Source organism: Anthonomus grandis, chromosome 14 (genome assembly GCF_022605725.1).
Source record: "Anthonomus grandis grandis chromosome 14, icAntGran1.3, whole genome shotgun sequence".
Lineage (NCBI taxonomy): Eukaryota > Metazoa > Arthropoda > Insecta > Coleoptera > Curculionidae > Anthonomus > Anthonomus grandis.
This window is the reverse complement of record NC_065559.1, coordinates 22936071-22949618: the sequence shown is the minus strand read 5'-3', so window position 1 is coordinate 22949618 and position 13548 is coordinate 22936071. Positions and strand designations below refer to the sequence as shown.

General features: G+C 35.3%; 1 protein-coding gene across 2 annotated transcripts in view; it reads right to left on the bottom strand.

Annotated features, from left to right (window-relative positions):
* The window catches only part of LOC126744519 (uncharacterized), a 41464-nt gene that overhangs the window by 15921 nt on the left and 11995 nt on the right, over nt 1-13548 (bottom strand). For both annotated transcript variants that reach the window (XM_050451955.1, XM_050451956.1), the window contains one exon: nt 1721-2239. In XM_050451955.1, coding sequence (XP_050307912.1) covers nt 1721-2239 — 519 coding nt within the window. The remainder of the gene's footprint in view (nt 1-1720; nt 2240-13548) is intronic.

The window sequence follows — 13548 nt, the reverse complement described above, 5'->3', positions numbered from 1 at the left end:
AACCTCGATCGGGAAGGCCAAATCCAACAAGTTCAAAGGAGGATTTAAATATTATAATTACAAGCAAACGCAATAGACGCCTTATCGCCCCTGAAATCACAGCAAAAATCAACAAGGAGCGTCAAAAAGCGGTCGGTGTTTCGACAGTAAAACAACGACTTTATAATGCTGGTCTTAAAGGACATTTAGCTGTATCAAAAGCGCTACTGAAGGATGTCAATAAGAAGAAAAGACTTGAGTGGGCCCAATCACACAAAGAATGAACCATTGATGACTGGAAGAAAGTTCTCTGGAGTGACGAGTCGAAATTCCGAGGTTTTGGAACGAAGAGGCAAGTTTTTGTTCGCCGTTAAAAAGTTCGAAAATCGTTAAAAAGTTCGTCGTTAAAAAAATAATTAAAGCTGTTATTTTTTTAACCATTCTTCCCGCTTAAGAGAAATTTGAGGGTTTGAATTATTTGCATTTTACCATTTTTCAAAAATGCTTTTTATATATTTTCTCGTTTTTAAAAAAGGAACCATCCTATGTTTCATGTACATTGAGAAATTTAATCAAAGAAATCCAGAAATAGCCTATTTAAGATTAATAATAAAGAACCAAATATTTACGGCCTTTAAATAACATGCGATTTAAAAACCAAATTTTTCAGAAAAGGAAGTTTTTGCAAAGGAACCAGGCGTTTGGTTCCCTTTTTATTATCACATCATAATAATAGTAGTAGTGAATCATCCGTGAAATATCTATCCGTAAAGTTTTCAAAATTTTTTTTACAAATATAGTTTTATTTGACTATAGATAGGTTACATTATATACGCAAACCCTCAACTTTTAGGAAAATACCATCATAATTGTTTATAAGTTTTTTATGTGCAATAAACTTATTTCGTTAAAAATTTAGACTTTAAAATTTGGCGCTTGGTTCTTTGTACGTTAACACTATCCAATGGAACAATCTTCTTAACACATTTTTTCTGCCTCTTCATATTCCAAGAACTGAGAGGGTAAGAGCCTCGTTTATATACGGCGGCAGTAAGCTTTTTAATCATTTACCTTTTAATTTGAGGAATACTGAATGTGACCTTAAATTTAGGAAAAAATTAAAGACATTTTTACAAAGTGAACCTTTTTTTTACGCCAGACACTTTTAGTCATATTGTTGTGTTTTATATGTTATTTTTATTATTGCTATTCACCGACTGGTTTTGATACATGTATTTTATAGGTTTAAGTTTAAAACCTTTACCTGTCATGTTTCCTTATTTTGTTTTATAAATATTTCCACTATTTTCTCTTCCTTACAGCTTTGTTAAAAACTTTTAGGTTTATAACAATAAAGCGATTTTTGAATTTTATTGTCTACACCGATGCCCCAGCCACTACAGAGCAGTTAAAATCCAAAATTCGAGAAGGGCTTTGCAACAGATGGTTGACATTTCGACGACGTTGGGTTTAAAAAATGAACTCCACATTTCTGTACTTACCAATAAAATAATTCCAACGATTTTTTTAACATTTTACAAGTTAAAAGGAGAAATTTAGATTTTAAGAGCCGCAGAACCGGTCACTTTCTATTCTTCCTGATATCTTAGATAAGATGTTTCCGTTCAGTTCCCACAAAATTTAGGTCCCATATATAATAATTAGTTTTCTTGTCACCCATAGAAAAACTAACATAAAAATGAAGCAAAATAAACTAATGAATTTTTCACAAGTTTCTTACCTTTAACTGCTTCATTATCAGAAAAAGACGTAGTATATGAAGCATCTTGACTCACTGGCAAACTAAATATATCACTTGAATCCCTATAGGAACCCTTTTTTGTCTTTAAATTAGTCTTACAAAACAAGTTAGCCAAAGCGTTAGGTGAACTCTGAGCCTCCGCTATGATCTGTAAGATGGCGCTCTCGCTTAAACTTTTACAGGACAAGTTGGTTTTCTCTTTCAAGTGCATAGATGTGTTGCTTGTAGACGAAAGAACGCTGGCGTCCACCAAAGGAACCGGATCCGTTGGTCCTGGACTTTTGGCTCTTAATTCGGAAATATTTCTGGATCCTTGCTGGAAAAATTCCCCAATAGACATACGTGGCACTTCTTTGGACTCGTTTAGTCCTTCGTTAAAACTATTCGGTGGAAATTCGTGTTTTCGCTTCCATGATAGTTCATCGGCGCGAAGTCTTGAAGCAACATCTTCTGCCGGCATAAACATGTCACTATCGCCTAAGTTTCCATTTGAAATACCTAAATGATAAATTATGTAATCACCATATAGATGGTAGAGAGGTGTGTAAGAATTTCATTTATATAGCCTACATTCTGTCAAATCTCTACCCGCGCGGTTAAAAGTTCCTTTTAACCCATTACGGACGTTCCCTCTTTTTATCTGAAGACCTTGATTTTAAGAAAAGAATATTAAGTTTCTAACCCTTCAGTGCTGGGGGAATAACTAGAAAGGCAAATTATGGTGGCCCCCCCCAGCTACAGTCGGATGCGGTGGGTTATTTGTTAGAAAAGAGGACGCCACGTAATACTGCCAAGCAAGAAAGGCTGTCAAATTAATTCCCTTATTCTCCCAAGACCCAATCTTAATCGCGAACAATTAACTCCCAAGTTGCACGAAACTATTCGACTGGTTAGTAAACCTCAATATCAATAAAATTACATACAAAAAAAACTATTGCAATAAAGTGCTTAAAACTGAATGAATACAGGGTGTCCGGAAAAAGGAGGCGGATTGGCCACATATGGGGTGGACCAAAATAATGCGACTTTCGTTATGCCATTTTTTAATTGGGCGCTCGGTATTCAATGTACAGGGCGTCAAAATGAGAAATATAAAATCGTTTTTTCTTAATAAGTCGAGTGTTTCATAAGATATTAAATTAAAATTTGGTATGAGGGGGTTTTTTGGAACGAGAAATTGCAATCCGTTCACGGATTTGCTATACCTTGCAGAGGGCGCCACCTGCGGTATATTGCATGTGTTAAAAGTACCAAAACTTTTTTGTTTCCTTGTATAATAAAGTTCTAGTAAAAAATTCTAATTATCCAATCTTTTCTTGTAAAAAAAGTATTCGTAGTAAATGTCGGCCTGAGAATCCGTTTATTAGATATCTTAAATGTACCCTTTTCCAAAATGGTGGATATGTTTTTGATGTTTGGGAACTTTTAAATATTATTGTAAAGGGTAAATACCTGTCAATTCTTAACTAGGAAAATGTGACTCCAATGCTAGTTTAGCCACTAGACGCTATACCCAGACATTCCCAAATCGATTTCATCCCAAAAGAAAATATTTTTTAAATTTGATTAACTGCCTAAGGAAGACTGGAAGTTTCATCGAAAGACAGAAGGGTAATTGCGGCGGACCTCGTGCGGTGCAATTCGGGCAAAAGGAAGAAATTTTAAGAATTGTCGAAGAATCACCAAACAATAGTACTAGGGTTTTGGCTGAACGGGAGAGAATTGAGAAAACCGAGACACAATATTTTACGGAGTTCAACAACTTTTCCCATTTACCGACGATCCCGAGGTAAGACTTGCTTTTTGTACATAGTTATGTAAAATGAATAATAGAAATGTGGATTTTATAAGGGCGATTCTGTTTACTGACGAGGCCACGTTCACGAAAAACGACATGACAAATAACCATAACGCACACATATTGGCTGAAGAGAATCCTAGGGCCATAGATGAGACACATCATCAAGTGGGCAGGTGTTCTGGATAACTTTCTATTAGGACCTGTCATTTTACCAGGTAATTTGACTGGTGATTAATTTCTGTTGTTTCTACAAGAAATACTGCCCGATTTGCTTGATGATTTGCCTCTAAATTTAAGACAAAATCTTTGGTTTCAACTCGATGGTGCTTCGGCTCATTTTGCTATAAATGTTTAGGAAGGAACTATTTACATCAAGTATTTTTTAATCGCTGTATTGGTAGGGATCGAGATGCTCCTGTTCCGTGGCCACCCCGTTCGTCCGACCTTATACCTTTGGATTTTTTAGTCTGGGGATGTATGAAAGACTTCATGATTATTTAAGGAAAATAATCATTGCAGCTGGAGAGTATTTCAGGTTAAAACCAAATATTTTTTAAAGCCTTAGATTTTCATTAATAAAGAGGGCTTGTATGTGTATACAAACAAATGGAGGTCACGTAGACAAATAATTTAGGGTGATTATTCTATGATTTTTATTATAATAAGTAATTTAGCATTAATTTAGAAAAAATAATTTACGGTTATTTTGTTAACTTGTTAAAATGTATCTAGATTTTAAAATTAAGGTATCTAATAAACGGATTCTCAGGCAGACTTTTACAAGAATACTTTTTTTACAAGAAAAGATTGGATAATTAGAATTTTTTACTAAAACTTTATTATACAGGGGTACAAAAAAAATTTGGCATTTTTAACACATGCAATATACCGCAGGTGGCGCCCTCTGCGAGGTATAGCGAATCCGTGAACGGATTTCAATTTCTCGTTTCAAAAAAACCCCTCACTCCAAATTTTAATTTAATATCTTATGAAACACTCGACTTATTAAGAAAAAACTATTTTATATTTCTCATTTTGACGCCCTGTATATTGAATACCGAGCGCCCAATTAAAAAATTATATGTGGCCGGCGGATTGGCCTCCTTTTTTCCGGACACCCGGTATAATGATATTTCAAGTAAAGTACTCAATTAAAGCGCTTAACTTAATAAATATACCTGTACTGCCAATTCAATGAAAAGTAAATGGCCACTACTAGGAGGCCGCCATTTTGCGTGATTGTATCCTTTCGATGTTGGCCACTATGACAAATTTCAGTTGTGTCAATTGTAGGGAAACAAAACAATTAAAGTTTTTTAGAGGTTACGTTAAGAATTCAAGATATCTTATATCTTATAAATCCTAGTACCATGAAAATGAAGATCTTCATTTAAATTTTTGCTTGTATTTACTTAACAAAGTCGGTTAAAAAGATACTTTCAAGATACTTTTATTTTCTTTCTATTTTTACTTTTACGACTTTTACTTTCCTTCTATGTACAGTGTTTCCACATTAATAGGTACAACCATCTATAAAAATTAAAATACAGATTATTTTATGAGGATTTGTAATTAGCGAGGGTTTATATAGTAAAAATAAACAATTCTATATATTATTCTATCATAAACACAGACAGACAATTCAGTCAATAATTCGGTTTTGAGAAACAGTGAACCAAATACGTTTAAATAAGAATGGTGATATATTATCCACGTATTAAATAAGGAGGAAGCATATCGCCTGTAGCAGACGATATATAGCCTGTTCAAGCGTTAGTCTGGTAAGAACCAACGATTATTGACAGAAATGTCCAATGACGTCACGGTTAAGGCTATCGTTTAGATGGTATGTTTTAAATATTGCAGTCGATCGGTTATTTGTTTACATGTACATTCTGTGGTGCTGTATTGTGTACACTGTGTCCCATTTTGGATGAGACTGCAGGGTATCTCTGTCATTTTTTAAGATAGAGCTTTGCGGTTTTCGCGACCCTGTATCAATTTTTTGTAAAACTTTTAAAGCCACAAACAGAAATATTCTAACTACTTTTGTTCCTGAAATACAGGGTGAAAACGAAAATGTTCACTTTTGGAGATGTTATTATTTCTCAGGCCCTGTATAAGATAGAATAAAAATGAAAACTGCTTATAATAGATATTTTTACATAAAACTCAGTGGCGTATTTAATTTTTTTTCTAATGCACTGTTTTTAAGATTGGGCACAAACTTGGTATTTTTTAAATGGAACACCCTGTATATTTTAACGTGAAATTTTTGCATTTTTTTTTCTGAATACATTGATGTATCACAACCTATTCTTTAGTAAATTTTAGCTTCAAAAATCAGAAAAATCCATATTTATTTTTGTTTTTAATAGTAGGCCATGAATTCTTACACACATGCATTTAATTATTACTTTTTTAAAACGCCATGTGATTTAAACCTGTTTATTTAACTATATTTTAAACATTAACTTAAAATATTAATAAAAACATAAAAATGTTAAAAACAAAAAAAATATATCGGACCAGGTTTAACATTAAAAACTAATTAGTAATTACAAGAATCAAATTACAAAAACCAAAAAAAAAAAACAACAAATATAAATTTAATAAAACTGTTCAAACTGCTGTCCATTTTGTCTTATACAAAAACCACATACAGTCTGTATTCGTCTTAAGGCATTTAAAATTATAAAGGGTTGCCTTTGTAAGTTTATGAATGCTTCTTCAGTTGTCGCTCGGAGTTCATTTATATTATTATGCCGATTTGCATAAATTTTATTTTTTAAGTACGACCATACAAAAAAGTCCAAAACACTTAAGTCCGGTGACCTCGGGGGCCATCTGATTGGCCCGTGTGTGCCAATCCAACGTCTATCAAAATGGGCACTTAAATATTCTCTAACTACCCTTGAATTATGAGCGGGCGCTCCATCTTGCTGGAAATATATTTGATGTTGCTGGGCTAAAGGTATGTCCTCCAGCAACTCTGGCAAATTATTTTGCAATATATTTAGATATCGTTGGGCAGTTAAGCTACCCTCAAAAATTGTATATACAATTTTAGTGCCCAATACAAAACAGGAAACACTAAAACCAAATCGGCCTTGTTGCTGTCGTTCAAAAGTAATATGTTGGTTTTCTTGATACCAATGTCTGGTATTTTGCCTATTAAATATGCCACTACTGCTTATATGGGATTCGTCAGACCATATTACCTTTTTTACAAAATCCGGATCTTCATTAGTTTTGGTTAAAAACCAATTAGAAAATTCCAGTCGTTTAAACGGATCGTCAGGATGCAATTCTTGAATAATATTTATCTTATACGGTTTAAATTTATGCTTTTTTAAAATTTTTTGCACTTTTGTTTTGGAAACTCCTATTTCTTCCTCTATCTTTCTACAGGAAATTTAGGGTCTTGCTTCCACACACGCTAAAACATTAATTTCGCCAGCTTCATTTCTATCAACATGGGGTTGCCTAGGTTTTGAATAGCAGCCATAATTTAAAAGATTAGATTTTAACCGGAATACCGTAGCCCGAGATGGCTGACGTCTTTCTGGAAACCTAATAAGATCTTTTTTATTTTTTGAATTTTGTAACAAAATAAAATAAGCTAGAGCTTTACCTATTTAAATATAATTGCTGCGCCGCTTCGACATTTTCGTTAGAAAGGTTTAAACATTTTATAATATCTGTTTAGAATACTCAGACTCAAAAAAAAACTCGGGAATCTCCAAAACACGTTTGTTTAATTTCTCAAGACACACAGCTCTCTCCCACATCATGGCGGCCTGTGGACTGTCATACCACACGGTAAAATAAATATTAGCCATCTAGCGGCGCAGCGCCAAGGCATGATTCACCAAAATATGTACAAAGGTGGTAAATACAACATATTAAAGAAATATGGATTTATATAGATTATAAATCTTTAAATCTAATAAAGAAGACAAAAGGAATATAAACATGCCCCCCACCTTGAAGGGCTTAACCTTCAAAGGAAAAGTTAAACATTGACTTAAATCAACATAGTATCCTTACTTAGTATAGACCTAGCACACTAATTAAATAAAGCATACTTAAAACTAAGAACTCTTAATAAGTAAGTTAGGTTTAGTTTAGTTCAGTTTATCAACCACTGAATCTAGTCTATAGCACAAGCACAAATCTGGTCTATAGTTTAACTCGTATCACTTAGTTTTGGAGTCTCACATGATTCCATTGGTAGAGGGCAAATTTTGGAAAACGAACGTTTCACAATTCCCTTAGAGGTCTGGATGGAGGCTACTCTTGCTACCCTATCTTGGCCTGGTTGAACAGAGAGAATTCTTCCCATGCTCCATTGTAAGGGTGGTCGGTTATCATCTTTTAAGACAACCAGGGCTCCAGGTTGAAGAACATTGTTATGAATTTGCCACTTAGTTCGAACCTGAAGTTCACTCACGTACTCTAGGGACCATCTCGACCAAAAATGCTGCTTTAGCTGCTGCAAACGTTGAAAGTGGGAAAGTCTGGACTCCTTAACATCCTCTAGGTCTGGCTCTGGTAGGGAAGTAAGGGGTCGCCCAATTAGGAAATGTGAGGGGGTCAATGCGGTATAATCATTAGGATCTGGAGAGACTGGGGTAAGAGGACGAGAGTTTAAGATAGCTTCTATTTCTGTCAAAACTGTAACTAACTCCTCATAAGTTAATAAAGCATTTCCTAGAACCCTCTTTAAATGTGTTTTGCATGACTTTACGCCGGCCTCCCAAATACCCCCGAAATGAGGTGACATACTAGGAATAAAATGCCAAGTTATCCCCTGATTTGCAACTGACTCGGATAAATTCACCTCATCCCTCCTTAAAAACTTACCAAACTCTTCAAGCTCATTTCGAGCTCCCATAAAATTGGTTCCATTATCGGAATAAACATTCAATGGTTTACCTCTTCGTGCAATAAATCTTCTAAATGAGGCTAGAAAGGCCTCTGTTGTCAGTTCAGTAACTACCTCTATATGTAGTGCCTTTGTGGAAAAACAAACAAAAATACAAATATAACACTTAACTCTTTTGCATCCCCGTCCCTTTTTATCCTTCATAAATAAAGGTCCTGCATAATCTACACCGACATTATAAAAGGGAGGAGCAGGGGTTACCCTAGTTTGAGGCAAAACACCCATAACAGGATTTTTAGAGGTTGGGTTGGTTCTGAAACACCTTATACATTTGTGTACAGTATTACGAGCTAAATTTCTTCCCCGAAGTGGCCAATACATTTCTCTAATTGAGGAAAGAAGAAGTTGAGCGCCCGCATGATGTAATCTAATGTGTTCATGCTGGAAAATAAGATTAGTAAAGGGATGTTCACCAGGAAGAATTGCTGGATATTTCTTTTCAAATTGAAATTCTGAAAGTTGTAACCTTCCCCCCACCCTCAAAATACCCTCGCAATCCACAAAGGGGTTAAGTTTTAACAAATTTCCTTTACCCGCTAAAAATTTGGACTTATTTAACTCATTTATTTCAGCAGCAAAGGCTTCCTGTTGTGTTAGCTTTACCAGCACAGTTAAAGCATAGTTTAACTCAGGAACAGTAAGAGGACCAGCAATCTTTGACCTCTGACGACACTTTGCAATAAATCGCAGGCAGTAAGCCATTACTCTTTTTATCTTAGATAACCGCGAAAATCTTGCAAATGGAAATAGGACCCCAAACTCGATCTTAAAGACACTAATTTGTTTTTTCAAATCTGGTAAATTAATTTGAGGTTGAAAATCAGATTTGGGCCACGAACACTGAGGGAAAGAGAGCCATGGCGGGCCATTCCACCACAGATCTGAACTCTGAATTTGACTAGGATAAACACCTCTGGACAATAGGTCTGCTGGATTGCTCGCACTACGGATATGACGCCAATCAGATGATGAAGTAAGTGCCTGGATTTGAGTCACTCTGTTGCCAACAAAGGTTTGTAATGTATTAGGAGGAGTATGAATCCAACTTAGAGCTACAGTTGAGTCGCTCCACAGAAAACATGAGTTGACAGTGACTGTAAGAGTGGAACGCACCTTTTCCACTAACTTCGCTAGAAGGAGTGCGGCACAAAGTTCCAATCTTGGAATTGTAACAACCTTGAGTGGTGCCACCTTAGTCTTACCACAAACTAAATGCACACTTATCATACCACAATTATCTACACTCCTTATAAAAACACAAGCCCCATAGCCTTCAGTACTAGCATCTGAGAAGCCATGGATTTGAATCTCAATACAATGGGTACCCAATATATGCCTGGGAACCTTCAATTCATTTAACACTAATAACTCAGATTTAAATTTGTTCCACTTAGAGGCCAACTCCAAAGGCAAAGCATCATCCCAACCTAACTTTAGCAACCACAATCTCTGCATTATAATTTTTGCGATTATAAGACATGGACTAACAAGTCCAAGAGGATCAAACAGTTTTGCAATCACAGAAAGTACTGTTCTCTTGGTTACATGTTTTGATACATCACTGACATCAATTTGATACATTAAAAAATCTTGTTCACATGACCAATACAATCCAAGAGTTTTTGTTTGACCTCTTTCACCAAATAATACTGTAGATGTAGATGAGCTTGTCTTCACATGATCTAAGATCTCTTGACTATTAGAAGCCCACTTTTGAAGTTCAAAACTGCAGATTTTAAAATAGATGTTACCTCATTGCACAAATGTATGCCTTCTTTTACACTCTCAACACCTGTTAACATGTCATCCACGTAAAAATCCTTTTCGATGACTTTAGATGCCCTTGGAAAAGATTCTGAACTCTCAATAGCAAGTTGCTTCAAACACCGTACAGCTAAAAAGGGAGCGGAAGATGTTCCATAAGAGACTGTTTTTAATTCAAAGGTTTTCAATTTCTCTGATGGTTCACCTCTCCAAAGTATACGCTGAAGACACCACTGATCCTTATGAATCAAAATCTGGCGGTACATCTTGACCACATCTGCTCCAATCACCACCTTATATTGCCGAAATCTCAAAATAATTGACAACAAATCGTCCTGAATAACAGGGCCCACGCATTGAATGTCATTTAAGGACACCCCGGTATCGGATGGAGCTGAACCATCAAACACCACTCTTAGTTTGGTGGTTTGACTCTTCTCATTTAAGACTCCGTGATGAGGGAAATAGTAAGCAACTTTGGATTCGTCTGGCTTTGCACATTCGGTCATATGAGACAAAGAGTGATATTCACTAATAAACTCAACATATTTTGACTTAAATACAGAATTTTTATTAAGCTTAGATTCCAGAGAATGAAACCTTTTAATAGCATTTTGTTTTGAATCTCCAAGGCACTCAGGCGATTTTTTAAAAGGAATATGTACAACAAATCTGCCTTCCTCATTACGAGTTGTAGTTTGACTAAAGATTTCCTCACATAATTTTTCTTCTTCAGAAAGAAGGGGTTTTGAACTTAAACTCTCTTCAATCTCCCAAAACTTGCAAATCTGCTCTTGAAGGTCCAAGTTGGTCGTCAAATTACACTGATACCTTGGCACAGAGAGATTAGATTGAAATTCACCCCCTACAATCCAACCTAGTTGGGTTTTCTGCAATGTTGGCATGTTTTTACCTAAATGTACTTGGCCTATGCATAATAAATTCAGATAAATACTCGCACCGATTAGAAGATCAATTTCACCTGGCCTGTTGAACTCTGGATCTGCTAAACATAAATTTTTTGGTATATTCCAAGAAGATGTATTAATCTTACAAGGAGGATGTGTACCACTAATTTTAGGAATTATGATACAAGGAAGACTCATCGAATATCGATTAATACAAGATTGGATAGTTATTTGACATCTATGTTTTAACTGCGACACCTTTTGACCAACTCCTGTTATGAGAGATGACAACTCAATTTGTTCAAGACCTAGTCTCTCACAACACCCCTGTGTGATCAAATGAGTCTGGCTACCACTATCCAGTAAAGCTCTGCACACTTGAGGAACTCCGGATGAGTCAATAACCTTCACTAAAGCTGTTTGCAACAAGACATTTGAATAAAAATTACTTACACCACTAGATAGACTAACAGCCACATCATTGCCCTCATTCTGCTCTGGCTCATTATTTAAAACCTGTGTTTCTTGTTGAAGTCTATTAAAATGTAATAGAGTGTGATGTTTTAGCTTGCACCTCTTGCAGGAATAATTAGATTTACAAAATCTACTGCCATGGCCCTCTTTTAGACAGTTGAAACACAATTTCAAACCTTGCACCCTTTCTACTCTCGACTGCACTGCCAGTTTAATAAATTCAGGGCAATTATGAATTGAATGCGACTTCTTACAAAAGGCACAAATACTATTTTGTGTTGACACTGTATGAGAGTTATAAGAATAATTATTATTAGCTCGATTACCCTTATTTCCCCCTTTACCATAACCACTTTCCTCTAATCCCACATGTTTTCTACTCTTAGAAATTTCCAAATTTTGCAAAAGATCAGCTTTTCTCTTTAAAAACTCTAAAAACTCACTCAAAGAAGGAAACTCAGAATTTTGACCCAATACCTCTGTATCAGTTACCTGACGTAATGATTTTAAATCGGAACAAATTACTTTTCTTTCTTCCCACTCACGCTCTGTCTTTTTGTCCAATTTAGAACTAAGAATAAAAATTAAAAGCGTATCCCAAAACTCTGTGGGTTGGTTCAAGGTTTTTAAACTTTGAATGTGTTTTGATACTGCATCAACCATTTTTTGTAACTCAAAACAAGACTCAGAACATAAATTAGGTATATTAAGCAAAGACTTTATGTGATTTTGCACTAAAATACTTTTATTATTGTACCTATTACACAACATATCCCATGCTATCTGATAATTACTTTCAGTATTCTCAACCCCACGAATTACCTGAGCCGCCCCACCCTCTAGGGATGCTCGAAGGTAGTGAAATTTTTGCACATTATTTAATGACTCATTCGAATTAATTAATGACTCAAACAGATCTCGAAACTCAAGCCAATTTTTATAATCACCTGAAAATTTATTAAGATTTATTGCTGGAAGTTTCAAACCCATTGAATGCATTTGTGCACTCTGCACATAATTACCTCGAGAACTTGAAGGGTTTTGCACACTCTCATTGACTGAACTATTACTTTCCCTAGAATTAATAGTATTCATCTAGAATCTTTTTTCCCTGTGCATTTAACTTATAATAATTGTCTTCAAATGATGTACGCTCCTGCAATTGCTCCTCAGTAGACTCTGACAACATCTCAATTTCACTCTGTACATCATCAAATTGAGAGAGTAAATCGGAGAATTTATTTAACCTATTTTCTAGCTCTAAAATAATATGCTTATCAGTATTTTCAGGTTCTACACTTGAAATGCATTGTTTTACGGTCTCAAAATAATTTTTAAATATTGTTTGCTTACTTTTAATAATACCTCTTTTTTTTGTCAACGCTTTAAGTTCCTCCGCCATTTTGAAAATATGAGGAAACAAAATAAATATTTTTTATTTTATTTTATTTATTTGAAAACACCACAAATTAAACAGAAGCTAACAGTTTACTCAATAAAGGAAAGGAAACATTGGAAAGGACTTACTCTGGCTTCCCTGATGTTTGCTCCCGGATTATAAGAATTCTTCACTTTCACACTTTAATGGCTGCTGTTGAACACCGCTCGTCGAAGTCGATTGAAGACTTACACAGAAATTTCTGCTCAATTTCCGAAATAAGGTTTTCACAGATACTACATCTTGTAGCTTACTCAATTACCCATAGGTTAAGGTATATCACGGTGAGAAGGACCATGTTTAGAATACTCAGACTCAAAAAAAAACTCGGGAATCTCCAAAACACGTTTGTTTAATTTCTCAAGACACACAGCTCTCTCCCACATCATGGCGGCCTGTGGACTGTCATACCACACGGTAAAATAAATATTAGCCATCTAGCGGCGCAGCGCCAAGGCATGATTCACCAAAATA